The sequence below is a fragment of the Myotis davidii genome, unplaced genomic scaffold, assembly GCF_000327345.1.
Source record: "Myotis davidii unplaced genomic scaffold, ASM32734v1 scaffold497, whole genome shotgun sequence".
NCBI classification, from domain to species: domain Eukaryota; kingdom Metazoa; phylum Chordata; class Mammalia; order Chiroptera; family Vespertilionidae; genus Myotis; species Myotis davidii.
This window is the reverse complement of record NW_006288434.1, coordinates 64,604-81,852: the sequence shown is the minus strand read 5'-3', so window position 1 is coordinate 81,852 and position 17,249 is coordinate 64,604. Positions and strand designations below refer to the sequence as shown.

At 34.4% G+C, this 17,249-nt stretch overlaps 1 protein-coding gene across 9 annotated transcripts in view; it reads left to right on the top strand.

The window, feature by feature from the left end:
* Nucleotides 1–17,017, top strand: part of OXR1 (oxidation resistance 1) — a 326,251-nt gene extending 309,234 nt beyond the window's left edge. For 6 of the 9 annotated variants that reach the window (XM_015561706.1, XM_015561705.1, XM_015561711.1 and 3 more), the window contains 6 exons: nucleotides 5,529–5,609; nucleotides 7,427–7,552; nucleotides 8,344–8,496; nucleotides 10,506–10,601; nucleotides 12,785–12,858; nucleotides 15,145–17,017. In XM_015561706.1, the coding sequence (XP_015417192.1) occupies nucleotides 5,529–5,609; nucleotides 7,427–7,552; nucleotides 8,344–8,496; nucleotides 10,506–10,601; nucleotides 12,785–12,858; nucleotides 15,145–15,280 (666 nt within the window). In that variant the 3' untranslated portion in view covers nucleotides 15,281–17,017. The remainder of the gene's footprint in view (nucleotides 1–5,528; nucleotides 5,610–7,426; nucleotides 7,553–8,343; nucleotides 8,497–10,505; nucleotides 10,602–12,784; nucleotides 12,859–15,144) is intronic. The other 3 variants (XM_015561707.1, XM_015561708.1, XM_006760251.2) reach the window with 1 other exon arrangement.
* Nucleotides 17,018–17,249: the final 232 nt, after the last annotated feature.

Genomic DNA, 17,249 nt, shown 5'->3' with positions numbered 1-17,249 from the left:
TTTGGAAGGTTATTAATTATTAATTCAACTTTTTATCCAGATATAGGTCTATTCAGATGATCTGTTTCTTCTTGTGAGTTTTTATGATTTGTGTTTTTCAAGGAATTGGTCCATTTCATCTACGTTATCAAATTTGTGGGTATAGAGTTCTCTATAATATTCTTCTATTATTCTTTTAATGTCCAAAGAATCAATAGTGATGGCCCTCTTCATTGCTAATACAATTAATTTGTGTCCTTTCTCTCTTATTTTAGTCTTACTAGAAGTTTATCAATTTTATTGATACTTTTATTACCAGCAAGACAACAAGACCTCGGTTCCTGTATTGATTGAAAGATTTTTTTTAATATAATTTATTGATTTTTTACAGAGAGGAAGGGAGAGAGATAGAGAGCTAGAAACATCGATGAGAGAGAAACATAGATCAGCCACCTCCTGTACATCCCCCACCGGGGATGTGCCCGCAACCCAGGTACATGCCCTTGACCGGAATCAAACCTGGGACCTTTCAGTCCGCAGGCCGACGCTCTATCCACTGAGCCAAACCGGTTTCGGCTGATTGAAAGATTTTAATCAAGAGACAAAGTGCAACAAAGCAAGCAAGAATTTATTGGCCACAGCAAAAACACACTTAGGACAATGAAACAAAGAAGGGCATAGAAGAAGCAACAGGAGAGCCTAGGCTGGGCTGCTTTGGCTCACTGATAAGTCAGAGAAAATGGGGCCTTGGATACAAGTTCAGGGAGTTACCTGGGAAGAGCTGTCACTGCCCACTGCTCCTCTGGTGGCAAATCTTCTGGGGTCCCTTATAGTTTATATACATTCCTGGGTCCTTTGTGTTGAGGGTATTTATCTCTCTTGCAGGTCGAGATTTTAGGGGGGCCTCAGGGGAGAGTCTCAGTAGAATATTCATCAGCTTTCCAAGTGTGCTTCTTCCAGGTCATGGTCTCCACTGATTGGTTGGCACCATGGCAGGGGGGTTATTCCTTAGTGCAGCTGGTCCTGAGGTTAGCCTTGGCATGGTGTTGCTTGTCTGGTTTTGCTGTTTTTCTGGGCCTTGAGCTGAAATACAACTGAGCCTAGATGTTATCTCTAGGGAGGAAAAGTCAGGGGGGCCAAACCACATGACCAGTGATATGTTAGGGGAGGAAAGATGACCCTGGAGACTATTGTCCCTATAATTGTCCTTTGTTAGGCACCCAGGGCTTTCCATCCTGATGACCTCTGTTCCTGGCCCATTGTCCTTGCTGTGCTCATGTCTGTCTAATAACTGGTATCACATTTTTCAAAGACCTGGCTTTTGGTTTTGTTGATTTTTCTCTATTGACTTTCTGTTTTCTATTTAATTGATTGCTGCTATAGCTTCATTTAGTTCAAAATACTTTGTTTTTCACAGAATTTTTTTGACTATGCATTAATAAGGAGTGTGTTGTTTAAAAGTATTTTAGTATTTTCCCACTATTCCTCTGTTATTGATTCTAGTTTAATTTCATTTTGATCTGAAAGCATTCTTTATGATTTCTATTTATTGAGGTGTGTTTTATGGCCCAGAATGTGGTCTGTCTTGTTAATGTCCATGTGAGCTTGAGAAAAATGTGTATTCTACTGTTGCTGAAGGAGTTATTTTATTTTAATTTTATTTATTTATTTTTACTATTTATAGTACTACATATGTCTCCTTTTCCCCCCAATTGATGCCCCCCGCCACTCCCACCCCCCAGGTGGAGGAGTTATTTTATACATATCAATTAGACCCAGTAAATTGAAGATGCTCTTTCATTTATTTATGTCCTCACTGATTTTTTTGTCCACTAATTTCTGAATCACCTATAGTTTTGAAGTCTCCAACTATAATAGTGGATTTATATATTTCAGATTTCTGTAATGAGTATTCTTTTCCTCTGATATGCTATGCAGAAAAGAGATTATTCCCTTTTTATGAGATTCACTTCTTATATTTATTGTTCCAGGAAGTTAATACCATATATGCATATTATAGTTGAATGGTTTTAGGTAGTTAACAGGTTTCTTTTTGACTAAAAGAACAGTGAATATATCAGCCTTCTCATGAAAATCTGAGTCATCTGCAAATATACATAACAGGAAGTAATTTTAAATGCAGAAGACTTATTCAGAACATAACTTTGATTTGTTTTGAATTAATTCTGGATTTAATTTTTTACCCTGTTCCCAGGTATCTAATTCATGATTCTCTGTTTGCTCCTTTTTATACCTCCTTTAATATAGTATCATAAAGAGTCATTTTGAAAGCAATAGTTTTAATTTAAGGCAAAAATAAGCAAATGTTTGCCATAATTCAGGTTTTATTTTATAATATGATTTTGTTGTATACGATGAATAGAACAAAGGGTGACCTTAAGGATGCTGCTGAATGCCCTTTTTGTTAGACACAGCAGTCACACTTAAATTCCTCCTGTTTAGTATATTTTTGGATACCAAACTAAGTATAAATGTCATTGATTACACAATATTTTTCTCTCTACCCCATCTCCTTTTACTAAGGAATAAAAGTAAGAAATAAGTAAGGAATAAAAATGGCATATTCACAGATATCTACCAGACTTTTGTTACTCTGGAAGACATTTGGGGGAAGGAAGTTTTTGGTTGGTTTGTGGTATAATCTTAGGGGAAAATACTGGAACATCCTGGAAAAAGGATTATTAGACCAAAATATTGGTCTGTATATCTAGAAGAACATGTTCTTACTTATGGAATTGATAGCATCCTATAAAAATAAAGCAAATAAAAACTAAATTTTACTTTATTTTCAGCTTTTGTTCTGTTCTGATTGTTGTTGTTAGTTGGTCCCTTTGTATAGAAATGGGTAGATTTAATCCTGCCATAATTTGTTATTCTTGTCAAAGGCTGAAAAGACTAGAGAGTAAGCACTTAATTCTGCAGAGGGTAGGCCCTGTTGTACTTCTCTGGGATTTAGTAGTACATGCAACACTTAATTCCTCAATAAATTACTTTTTACACTTTTAATTGGAGGGTCTTGGTTTCCTCACCTGTGTATCCTTAATAATTAAAAATGTAATATAGGACATTTTGTAGAAAAATATCTACTTTCTGCTTAGGTTTAATGTTTTGGGTAAAGTAATAAATCCTATACTTGTAGTATGATTTACCAGGGATAAAAATTAAGACTAATTCTAGTTCCATCATATATTCTAGGATTCTATGTCTCTTTATTCTTTTGTTTTCAGAGGAGAAAGTATATTTCTGTACTCATTTGATATCAAATCCCTTGTTTTTATTAATTCATAAACTCTTGATAGTTTTATGTATCTTCATCACAGCATGAGTAAATATTTAGAAGGTAAAGGAAGTGGTGAGTTTGTAAGTCTTAATAAAGACTACATTTTTTAAAAGTATTAAGAACATTAAAGAAATTTTGAATTTACCAGATGTTTACAATGGCAATTCATGGTTCCCTCACCAATAACTTCGTCAGTGATGTTGATGAAATTAGGTTATAGCTGTTCCATTTCGAGAGCTTATAATTCAGTTTTACTTCCTCCAGGAAGTGTGTTTAATATGGTAAAAGAAGGGGCTTTAAGAAATAAGTGTAAGATTGTTGTTAACTAGAAGGGATAGAAGGTATTCAGAGGAGTAGTTGTCATATAATTTGAAAATACTTGGCTAGGGGACTCCTGACTAGACTGAATGCCACGGGAAAAATAAAGAAAAATGTAATTGACCATTAAATATCTATAGAGATTTTATTTTGCTAACCATAGAAAAGCAAGGCTGCTGTTTTTTATTTATTGGGTTTTTAATTGAATGTATTGGGGTGTCACAGATTAATAAAATGTTACAGGTTTAGGTATACAGTTCTACAGTACATCATTGGTATGTTGTATTGTGTGTTTACTACCCCTGGTCAAGTCTCCTTCCATCACCATTTAGCCTTTTTATTTTTAGTGCCTAATTGTTGTTTTTTCATGTTCACTGAGAATTCTCTTGTTCTCAATTGAAAGCTCTTTAATATTTGTATTTAATACTGAAATTGAAAATTAATTTCAGAAAAGTCATTCAAGGTATACAAAATAGTTGAGCTCTCAAAACTGAAATATTTTAATATCAAAAATAAAAACAATAAATGAGAAAGTTCTTCAGACATGATCCTTCAGTACTTAGGGTAATAGGCAAAAAAGTGATCAATTAAAAGTAGTGTTAGTAGTAGTTTTCATTTGCTATATGCTAGGCACTACACTCAATCCTTGATATGCATTTTATATAAAAACCCTATTCAGTATAAACTCTTATTATTTCCATTGTTTTATGACGAAATAGAAAAGGAAGGGGCCAAACCAGGTCCTTCTGATCCCCCAGAGCTGGAGATCATAAGCACTTTGGGTTTCTTTGTAAGTAGAGAGTTAGCTATCATATTGCATGCATTGTTGCTTTGCAAAAGTCAATATAATAACAATAGAAAAGAAGCCTTTTAAATCCTAAATTAGAAGTGTAAACTCTATAGGCCAATTGGTTTAACTGCATTTTGTGGCCGGAATCTCTACACATTTGATCACAACAGGAATTTGTCATAACTCAGGAGAATTAGCACATATTTATGGCACCACCAGAGTTCATTATATTGTGGTTACTGTTTGGGGAATTACCTCACAATCTGAAAAAGCTATAGGAGCTGTTGCGTCAGTCTGAGGAAATTTGTCTGTTTTTGTGGGCTTGTTGTAATAATGTTTCTCTGTCATCTATGGCTTTCAACTTCAACACTATGCAAGAGACTGGTCTAGGCAATTACAGAGGACAGAGAATTTCCCTTAGGAATTTAGACTATAGAAAAATCATTACGTTTTATTCACAAATAACGGCTACAGTAGCAACCGTAAAGAAATATACAGGAGAGGCAAAAACCGGAGTGTCATTTAAAAATACTGAAGTAGGCAACATGCCTGAAAAGGTACCTCTAATTAGATTAGAAAATCTAATTTGCTACTTTCTAGAGCTTATTTTTCTTGTTATCTAAAATTTCCTTCATATCTTTTCCTTGCTTCCTCCTCTTTTTTTCTGATACAGATCATATAGTATGGGTATGTTTGTCACCTTTGCCTAGAAGTATTTTTTCCGGCATTGCCATTAGGATGCCATGTTTGAACTAAACTGATGCAGAGAAGAGGGTGGAAACTACCATATTCTTTGTAAACTGCAAGACATTTAGATTTTAGATATAATAATCTTCGGTGTTAGCAAAGCAATGTCATGTTTTACATGTTTCCTTCATAATTCTTTCCTTTGTAATTCTACATGAGACAATCCATAAAATAAACCGTATATTGCGAACTAGTTGGATGTCGTTTTTAAACTCACTATGTATATTTCACTGCAGTTTGATATATAAATCTCTTGGGTTTTCAGCATGGAGTTGGGGAAAGAAATCCTGATTACACTTCTTTCCCCTTTTAAGTTTCTCCATTTTTTACATTTGTTTTGGCTATTTTTCTCAATTGTCAGTGGAATTATTGTCTTCCTGTCTCCATATTCAGGTAGTGTCAGTGGCTGAGTATCACCGCAGGATCGATGCTCTAAATACTGAAGAACTGCGCACACTCTGCAGACGTCTCCAGGTGCCCCCTTCAGTAGTTTAAACCCCTCCAGAGAGTGACTGCTCCCTGTTGTAGTGTCTTTCATCAGGGCAGATCTCACTTTTGAAGGATTTGTTTCGACTGTAGCACTAAATTAGCCCATCAGAAAATTCCTTTTTGTGCTAAAAAGGACAGTAATGCTTTGAAGAGCTGTAGGCTTATCTTTTCTGTCATCTTTACATCTGAAAAAGTCTCAGGGGAATTTCTGTCACTATAGAACTGTTCTCAGCACTGTGTGTTTCTTTGAGCGTTGAGGAGTTTCCGTTTAACTTTAACATTGGAAGGATGCCTTTGGGTTTAAGATTGGATTTTTGTTAAACAGAATCTTAAAGATGTAGTGTGATGGGAACATTTTTAAAATTTTACTGGATAGTAAGGCTTTAAATATTCTTTCTTTTTCAAAGCTACTTCAGCTGTATCAGCCCCACATCAAATATTTTAATGAAATAATTGTTTTGTTCCTGGGGTATTCCTGGTTGGTATTAGAAATACTTTAAAAAACAGTAGAGGTTAGGCACAGAACTAGATTATTTAAAATTCATGAAATAATATTTGCGATTTTTCTTCTTTTTTTTAGAAAAAAGAAAGTGATACAATTAAATTCATTTCCCAGTTTTGTGTGCTGTGTGTTTTCCTCTTCTTAGTAAGATATGTTTTCATGGCTTTGCTGGAACTACTAAGTTTTTTTCTTTTCTTTGAATGCTTCTCATGCTGCCTTGGATTTTTTTTTCACATCATCAAAATGAGGATAAAATATGATGCTGTGAAAGAATTTGTAGTTTAGCTTCTCATCAAAAAACAATACAGTTGTAGAACATGTATTGGCTGAAAATATATGCTGTTAAGTTTTGGTAAGAAATCTGTTAAAGGAACAAAATAGTTTCGCTACATTCCATTTCTGTGTAGAATCATAAGTCGTCGAGCATTGCTATATTTTAGTTATCTGCTCCAAAATAACTGTTTTCCAATTTAAAAATTTTATTGATGATGGTTATGTTTCAGACATTTTCTTCTCTAATGTTATTGTGTTTTATACATTAAAATAAAGTTAATATGGAAAGCAAGTGTCAATAGCAGGGATTATATAGGAGTTTGTTTTGAAGTAATCAACATTTTTATCATTTTAAGAATATCAAAGAGATCATTTTCATCAAGCAAAAGCATTCTTTTTAATGCATCAAATTGATCTAATTTAAAACAGAGATTTGTGAACAAGTTAACCTTTTAATTTTAGTCCAACTAAATAAAAAAAAAAATTCAGTGTTTAGAACATAAGAACAATGAAAGCATTTTTTTTAGGTAATGGTAACTTTTTCAGTGAAGCAACTACACACGTCAATGAAATTATACTTTTTATTGTACTATTCTTTAAATTTAAATTTTAGCACTGAGGACGTTTTCTGAATTATTTTTGGCAAATTTTATGTTTACCATGAAAAAAATAATCCCACATATTTTAAATAGCACACATAAAAAGCACGCTACTTGGGTCACTTTTGTCCTTCATCAGCAAAATTAAAGTTTGCATGCAACGCTCTCCTTTCCCATATAAGTATGGGCTTATCATTCATTACCTGTCCTTCTTCATGTACTGGATGAGAAAAATGTCATCTTGTAGTTAAAAAGTCTTTTTCTACCTTGGATATTTTTTAATGGAATATCCTTTGCCTTCTAAAATCCTAAATTAAAGCTTTAGCTACCTTTTCTAAGGTATAAAGTTGAATTTCTCTCAAAGGGCTAAAATTTTGACTGCATCTTGTAATTTTATATTAATATACTGCTGCTGTTTGCTTCTTTAGATTACTACAAGGGAAGACATCAATTCAGAGCAGGTTGCTCCAGTGAAGGCAGACCTGGAGTCTGAATCCTTTAGACCAAACCTAAGTGACCCCAGTGAACTCCTACAGCCAGATCAAATTGAAAAGGTATGGCATACTCACATGTGAGAATTTCTGAGTGTATACTTCCAAGAGTAAAACAGCCTCTGTTTAGTTGTCTTGAAAACTGGGGAAGCAGGGTCATTGCTCCCAGTCTTCCTCTCCCATGAAGAAAAAGTAAACACAATATAGCAAACTGGTGTAATAGAAGATACTGGGAGATTTGGGTAAGCAAACATTAAAAAAATTAACATTAGCAATTCAGATTGAGCCACTGCAATAGCCAATATTTAATTTCTTATTGGGTGCTAGTTACTTGCTTTCTGTGGATTATCTCATGTAGTTGTTGCGACACTTGAAGGAGTTGGATACTCTTAATTGTGTGCATTTTATAAGTGAAGAAACTTGGGCACAGTTTCTTCACTTGTAATTTGTTAGAGTCACACAGATATATTAAAATATTGAAGCTTGATTTCTAACTCTGATAGTTTGCCTCTAGAGCCCATTATTTTAGAGGTTTTTAATAATCAAGTTAACAGTCCACTCAATGTTTTTGTCAATTCAAGACAGAGGGCACTATAAGTAATTCATATTTCTTATGTCTGTTCTAATTTGTATCTTGTTCAGCATGATTCTTTCTTTTCCTACTGGACAAGAAAGTATTTCATGCTGAGAAATGTACAATTACTCTTCAAGCAGCTCAGTATCTTTGAGAATGATAAACTACTGTTATTTTTGTAGCCTACATTTTATAAAATACCATCAATTCCAACTGGCATTCGTATCCAACAAACTGACAATAAGCTATCACGTAAATTTTAACATTTTCTTTTTCAAAGCTTACCAAGCATCTTCCACCAAGAACAATTGGCTATCCATGGACTCTTGTTTATGGTACCGGGAAGCATGGCACAAGCTTGAAGACTCTTTATCGAACAATGATAGGTTTAGACACCCCAGTGCTGATGGTGATTAAAGACAGTGATGGACAGGTATGAAAATAGCTATATAGACACCTTACCTTTTAAGAGATTACAATAACAGAGCTTTAGCATATTCTTTTGACAAAAATTATTTTTATTAGTACATTTTATTAAGTTTAACTGATAATTATTGAGTACTTTTAATATGCAAGGCAATGCTGAGTGCTTCTGAAGGTAGATATGTACATGATTGTATTTTAAGGAGTTCCTGCCTTCAAACAGATTATAGTCTGGTAGAAAAGAATATCTATATCTATAAAAGCCTAAATGACCATTCGACCTGTAGCTATGACGTGCACAGACCACCAGGGGCAGATGCTCCGACTGGTAGGCTACCTTGCTACTGAGGTCCAGCTGATCGGGACTGGGCAAGATGGGCCAGATACTCCCTGGAGCCTTCCTGCGGTCCCTTCCCTGCCCCAATCATGCACTGGTGGGGTCCCTCAGCTTGGCCTGTGCCCTCTTGCAATTCGGGATCCCTGGGGGGATGTCAGAGAGCCGCAGGCCAAGGGACCCCACAGGTGTATGAATCCATGCACCGGACCCATAGTTTAACTATATTAGTGTCTCTAATGCCAAGCAGTAAATATTATTACTTAAGGAAAACAAAAGAGGTGCTTAGAGAGAGGATTGTTTATATCTATTTGGGAAATAGAAGAATGAGGCTCACAAAAAGGGGGACATTGACAGTCTTGAAGCATGGGTTAAGTTTTTAAAATTAAAAAGATAATTGTGTGAAGATGATACCAAGAGCAAAGCAACAGATAAGCAAGGGAAACATTCACGTGTTCCTAAAACAGCAAGTCCAAGTCAATTACCAGCATTAGAGAATAATAAGGGGGTGAAATAGCGATATTAATTTTTTTTAAAAAACTAGGGCTACTTCTACTGATACCTTTAGTGTGCTTATTGTGCACACTTGTCTGATCATTTTCTATGCATTATCTTACTTAATCATCAAAGCCCTATGAGATTGATATTTTTTCATTCCTGTTTTAAAGATGAGTTGATTATGACTTATGAGATGTATCAACTTTCTCAGGGTTATACACCCAGTAAAAGCAAGAATGAAAATGAACTATTACTGCCTAGCATAGATAAGTGTCACAAACATAATATGAGTTAAAAAATCAGACACTGAGGAGTAACTTTCCATTTATAGAAAGTTCATAAATGGGCAAAACAAATCTATGTTATTGTTGGGCTAGTGGCTTTTGGAGAGGGTGAGTGCAGAGGAGGTACAAGGAAAGCTTCTGGAGTACTGGTAATCTGTTTCTTGTCTGAATGAAGCTTAAATGGGACTTTGCTTAGTGATCATTCAAAATTACATATATATATATATATATATTATATATGTATTATATATACCTTTCAATACGAAAGTCTATTTTAAAAATGAAAATAGAAAGTCAAAACAGTGAATATAGAGATCATTTGTCAAGCTCTCTACATTCCATTTATGATGTAGAAACTTAGACCGAGAACATTGCAATGACTTGTTCAGGTCTTTTTATTCATTTATTCTTTTTTTAGGGTATCTGCTGTGTGTCTTGTACTATGTAAGACAATGGCCTTTACGGGCCAAACACTTCAGATCCAAGGGCTGCCCTCATGGAGTTTACCCTCTGATGAAGAGAAAGATAGCATACTTTTAGTACTAGAATGTTTACCTGTCCTAAAGGGCTTTTTCTCCCTGGGTGCTCCACCCACAGCAGCATGTTATCCTTTCTGTACACACATTGTGCATGCAAGTCCTCCTGAATGTGGGAGCCACTTTTTAAGATTATCTGTTTGTTGCAATAAGCATCTTTTTAGATTTTAAAACTTGGAAAAATAGAGACACTGATATGATTTGTACTTGGCATTAATGTGAATTATATAGCCACTGATCATGTTTCCCTTTGTTAGTGCAAATACATAAAACTATACTGGATTTCTTTATTTATTTTTTTTGCATTTTACTTAAACATATATAATAGGATAATGCTTAAAACAATATGCTTTCTTTTTATCCTTAGGTTTTCGGTGCATTAGCAAGTGAGCCATTTAAAGTGAGTGATGGCTTCTATGGTACTGGAGAAACCTTTGTTTTTACCTTCCGTCCAGAGTTTGAGGTAAGGATGGTTATTCCAACATTCCATTTATAAATAGATGCCATAATGAAAGGAACATGCACTTTGGAGTCTTGTGTACTTGCGCTTTTCTCTCATCTCAGCCTTTTACTCACTAAAAATATCACTTTTTTATCATTTTGAGCTTCATTTTTTCTGTGGATAGAATGGGGACCATAAAGTGCACCAGAGTTGTTTAAAAATTAGATGAGAATCTGATATGTACAATACTTGGCCTGGTGCCAGACACACATTATGGGCTCAGAAAGGAGTGTATAGCATGATTGCTATTCTGGGTATGAACTGCCATTGTGAAATTCCTAGAAACTTTTAATGACTAAATAAGCATAATGATGTACATCTTGAAAACCTAAAAAATAAATTATTTTTGTTTTATTCAAAAGTGATTACCCTTTTTTTTATAGTGGCTTGACTAACTTAAATTGAAAACATTCTAATGCCAATCAGACCTAAAATGTAAAGTTATACATGAATTTTAGTGAATGTGTGATTCTGTTTAAAACATTGAGTACAACCCTAGCATCTCAGGTACATTAAGGCTCAGCATGTCAAACTTTTCCTAAGAGATGAAATTATGATCTTGAAAAAAGGAATCAACAGATTTGTTTTAAAAAAAAATGAGTGGTCTCTATGAACAGTTTCTATAATGAACAAAATAGGAAGGATTTGATAATACAATAGAAACTTCCTTAACAAACTTGCACTTAACTGGCTCATCAGATTAGTCAGTGTTTTCCATTCCCTTCACAAAACATATCAGCCGATGTCTACACCTCACTGGAATCTATAGTTGTTACAGAAATTTTAAGATTCTATGGTGCTTATTCTCAAAACTTTTAATGCTATTTCTACATGATAATTGTTATAATGTAATTAAATGTTATATAATTGAAAAAGTGAGTGTTAAGGTTTATTTAAACTATAATGAATTTTTTGGAAAAATTTGGTAAGAGTAAGGTGCTAGAAATTGCTATTATATTAAGTTTAGGTAAAACTCCCATGAAAGCTTAGAAAAAAATATTTAAGGATATTAACATCTAGAAGTTTTACCCTTGGATGTCTCAAGTACTTTTTATTTTATCTCTGCTCTTTAAAGAAATTGAAATGGGAAATTATAAACGTGTCACAAGCTTATATAAGAATTAGAGGCCTGGTGCACAAATTTGTGCACCAGTGGGGTCCCTCAGCCTGGCCTGCAGGATCAGGCTGAAACCGGCTCTCCAACATCCCCAGAGCGGTCCTGGATTGCGAAAGGGCGCAGGCCAGATTAGCATATTATGCTTTGATTGGTTGAATGAAGGACTGGACACTTAGCATATTAGGCTTTTATTATATAGGATGATGAAAGTAAAATACATATCAAAGAAATTACCTTGGCCCTATATCAAAATCCTATATAATAAAAGGCTAATATGCTAATCAACCAAACAGCAGAACAACCAGTCGCTATGATGCGCACTGACCATCTGGGGGCAGATGCTCAACACAGGAGCTGCCCCCTGGTGGTTAGTGCATTCCCACAGGGGGCGCGCCACTCAGCCAGCAGCCCTGAGCTGGGCTCATGGCTGGCAATCACAGTGGCGGTAGTGGGAGCCTCTCCTGCCTCTGCGGCAGCACTAAGGATATCCAACTGCTGGCTTAAGCCATCAGTCGGACATCCCCTGAGGACTCCCAGACTACAGGAGGGTGCAGGCTGGGCTGAGGGACCCTCTCCTCCCCTCCCTATCCCCCACCCCCCACGACCACCAGTGCATGAATTTCATGCACCAGGCTTCTAGTATTACAATATTATCAAATTAATGCATGTTTAACGTTAAAAGTTAATGACATCTACATCAGTGTTTTAAATTGATTTTCAATTGTATTCAACTATTTTCATTAGCCATTTAATTCTTAATACCTATATAGTCAGAAAAGAGAAGTATGTGTCAGGAGGTAAGGAATTGGAATTGAAGATTACGTTACAGTAGAACATGTGCTTTTAAATTTAGTCATACAAACAGTGAAACCCAAAGCACCACAACTTCTGCCCAAACGCTTTGTTCTTGTTCTAGTTTCTCTTACTATCCATTTAGACTTTGTTAACTGTTTGGAGTTTAGGAGAATTAACTGTTTAGTGACCGTTTCATCTACATATATAAAGCTTTTTTTTTTCATTTATGTAGGTCTTTAAGTGGACAGGTGATAATATGTTTTTTATCAAAGGAGACATGGATTCCCTAGCTTTTGGTGGTGGAGGGTAAGTCTCCTGAACATTTTGCCATGAGATTTTTAAGAAATTTTATTTATATTACTTTTATTTGTGTTATTTATAAAATAAGTTATCTTTGGAAAGTTTGACATTAAAATCCGAACATAATATTTAAGAAAGTGTAATTTATTTGCATGAAGGTGATTAAGTGTAGTATTTGAAACCATTGGTAGAATATGTTTATTCATTTTAAAATGCTGTTTAGTTCATTCCCTTTTTATTAAAATCCATCTGTTATTAGAGTACAATGACTCCTTAGTATTTGAAAAAGAAATATACTAATACTTTAGAACTTACCCAATTTTTAAGTACCGTAGTGGTTTGTTACTTCTCCCAATGTACAAAAAGATGGTCCAGTTGTTTTCATGTTATTCTACCCTAGAGACTATATGGACTGATATTTTAGGCAATAATAAAAAATGTTTATGCAAAAAAATTTTAGTTATCCTTCCCACCCCAAGTTTTCAGGTTTTTTTTTTTCTTATTTGTTTTGTTTTTAACAGTATGAGTCAATAAGTAATTTGATTTTTTTTAACTGTTGAAAGTATTACATATGTTCCCTTTTTTCCCTCATTGAATTCTTCTAGCCTGCCTCCTTCCCCCGCCCCAGGCCTTCACCACCCTATTATCTGTGTCCATGGGTTATGCATACATGCATACAAGGTCTTTAATTGATCTCTTACTACACACCCTACCTCCCCTCTGAGGGGAAGGTCTGTCTGTTCGTGCTTCTATATCTCTGGATCTATTTTGCTTATCAGTAGTTTCTGCCAAAACTTGATTTTAATTAATTATACAACATGATTCCAGCAAACTAAACTAACCTTTGGGTAATTTAATAACAAATTAAGACAAGTTTACTGTCTTTGAAAAAGGAGAGTACAGGCTCAGAAAATGGGAGCTACAGGGACTTGATATTCCAGAATTCTAGACAGGAAGAACTCAAAATCATGATGGTGATAGACTGAATGTCGGCTTTGGAGTCAGATAGACCCAGTTCAGATTCCAGCTTCCGCAGACATTACATGTGGTACCTTGAGCAACTCAAGTCTAACGTTTCCTAGCAGTGAATTAGAGATTGAACCCTTCATTTTAACCCCACATTTTACTTTAGATAATATGGAACTTTATGCCTCTGACCAACTCATGTTAAATACAAGGTGAGAAAAAAAAAAGGTTTACAGTTGTTCATATGGTAATAATACAATAATAATAAATAATAGCACAAGAATAAACTGTGTTTGGTCTACTCACAACTGTAAACCTACTTTTGCCCACCCTGTATTTCTCAGGAATTTCTTGCTGTTAAGCCAGAGTAGTCAGTAGTTTCACTTTATATGGTCTTCTGGTCTGGGCTGCAGAGGCCCAGATTTTTAAAGCTGTTCTTAACTTTGTACTGTGAAGATTTAGTTTGGTTGAGTTGTTGTTTTTCTTAACAATAGGTCATGTTGCAAACTGCCTAACCAGGTCAGGCATTGTGGTTTTGCATTCTTTTTTTTTTTTTTTAGCATTATCCAAATTAGACATTACTGAAAAATCCTTTTCATCATTCATTTTTGGTTGACCTTGTTATGAAATAATTGACAGGAAAAATTATAAATATACCATTCGGAAAAGTAGGTTTACAGTTGTGAGTACACGAAACAGTTTATTCTGAGGTTTTTTTTTAATTTTTAAAATATTTTTATTGATTTCAGAAAGAGGAAGAGAGAGGGAGAGATAGAAACATTGATGAGAAGCATTAATTGGCTGCCTCCTGCACAACCCCCTACTGGAGACTGAGCCCTCAACCCAATATGTGCTCTAAGAATCAAACCAGTGACCTCCTGGTGCATGGGTCTATCTCAACCACTGAGCCACACTGGCCGGGCCAGAGTTTATTCTTATATGATTATCAAGTATTGTATTACCTTAAATACAAACAACTGTAAACCTGTTTTTGCCCTAGCTTGTGTATTAAAACCGTAGAGCTAAAGAGAAACCCACAATATCAGGCAAAGAATAGCAGAGCCATACTTGTCTCAAAAGTTAATTATATATGAAGTTAATTTTAGGGCTTCATCTTATTTCTTGATCTCTACAGTAATAGAATTGTATAATTGGATATGAACTAGAGTTGTTGGATATTGAAATGTCTCATTTAAATTATTTTACAAGCTCTGCAATTATCATTTTACAACTCAAGGCATACGTTTTATGTTCAAAAGGGGGGAAAAACTTGATTTTTTTTTCAGTTATAAAAGATTATTGTTAAAACTATTTTATGTATTGCAGGGGAGAATTTGCCCTTTGGCTTGATGGAGATCTCTACCATGGAAGAAGCCATTCTTGTAAAACGTTTGGGAATAATACACTTTCTAAGAAGGAAGATTTCTTTATCCAAGACATTGAAATCTGGGCTTTTGAATAAATATAATGCTCTCTGTCTTAGCAGGATAATGGCCCAAACCTGACGTGGATAAGCATTATTTGGAAAGTTCAAGAAGCAATACAATGTAACATATTACTCGTGCTTTAAAATTAGTCCATATCACCATTTATTACAGTTATAATTTTGGAATTTATTTTTAAAATCATGTTTTCTGTCCCAGAGTTCTTTAGGTTTAGACCATGGTATAGGTCCATGTAGTATAAAAACTTGGGTTTTTGTCAGAATTATGGCAGCATTTTGATCATAGTGACGACCTTACCTACAATCCGTGTTATCTCAGTCTCCTAAAAGGATGGTGCTTTTGTTGAACCTGTTTTGGTTTATTACTTTTAAAACTATATTGTTTAACTAGATCATTCTAATTGGGGCATTGAGGGAATGAAGACTAGATATTGTTATATCTATAAGGTTGGCACAGATGAATTTTGAACATACTAAACTTAGTCATTCTTAAGAAGGAAAAAACACATGCCAAATTAATGCATACTTTATGGACCACTGAGTTCTAGTTCACACTACAACATTCTCTTCATTAATTTTGCAAATACTCTCAATTTCATTTTAATAAAAATGAAATTTGAGAATTCTGGTTGAAATAGACTGCAGTGTGCATGATCTGCAGGTTTGGGCATATGCTTTCATCATTGAATTAACTGATAAAGAATTATAAAATGACAAAGGAGAATGAGAACTTGATGATTCTACTGGATTTAATATATCAAGCAAGAAAATAGTCTACTTACATATTTATAGCTTAGCAAAGTATTATACATATAAAACTACAAAACGACTGCGTATTTCTTCAACATTTGTGTCAGGTATACTGTTTTATAGTTAAGTTGTTTTAGCCTTATTGCACACCAGCTCCCAAAATATAGGTTCCTGTTCAAAAGAAAAAAAAAACAACTCGATTTTTTTTTTTAGTTATTAGTCACCATTAGCATTTGCTGTTATAAAAGGGCAATGATAATAGTAGACAATTGTAACTCAGTAGACTTGTTGAATATGCAAACTTACTGTCAAGTGACCTCAAAAAAAAGATAGAATATACTAGTAGTTCTTATCCTCTTTTGTGGGAAACCAATAATAAGCCATTATGGCAATAATTCATCAGTTAATTTCAAAGCTTCATGTTATGCAAACAAAATCCTGCTGTTATACATGTGACAGTGACTTTGTGCTGAAATTTCAGCTATTCCAGATAAACAGTGTATATTCTTGTAAATTAATGTTTAAAGGTAGTTTTGTTCTTATAGAAAGTATGGATTGCCAGGTTGCTTATAGCACTTTAAATTATTCTAAAAATGAAATTATAAGCCAAATATGTTGGCTTAGTAGTTTTAGTTGTATAGCACTTAAATATATTTAGATCTTTTGAAAATTTAGATAATTATCTTTAAAAAGCATAATGCTAATGGAAAAGAAAATTTGATGTTCTATTTAATATGCTATTGCTGAATATGAATAGAAATGCAGGGCATCATTTTCTTGTCTATGTAAAGCTCTCTCATTATAACTTAATAGTATATAGATTAAGCGTTTACAAATAGGGAATTGTAAATAAATACATTGGGTTTCCCCCCATTTGGTCTTCCACAGCAGTATTATTGTCTTTGTGGAGTTGACTAATCCTAAAAAAAAAAATCCTGATTGGATTTCAATTACAATAAGGTCATAGTGGTGTATACCAAATAAAATTAAATATATAAATATAAATTTGAGTTTGGATTTATTGAAAAGCAGTTTACTTTCATATTAAGAAATCTTTGATTAATCATATCCCTATCTGTTAGATATAAAAATGTTTCTAATGATGGAGGTGATGGTGGTGGTGGTGGTGGTGATGATTATAGTGGTGGTGATGACTTGTGCTGGTGGTGCTGGTGATGGTGATGGTGGTGGTGGTGGTGCTGGTAGTAGTAATAAAAGGGTGCGTTCAAGTAAAGGA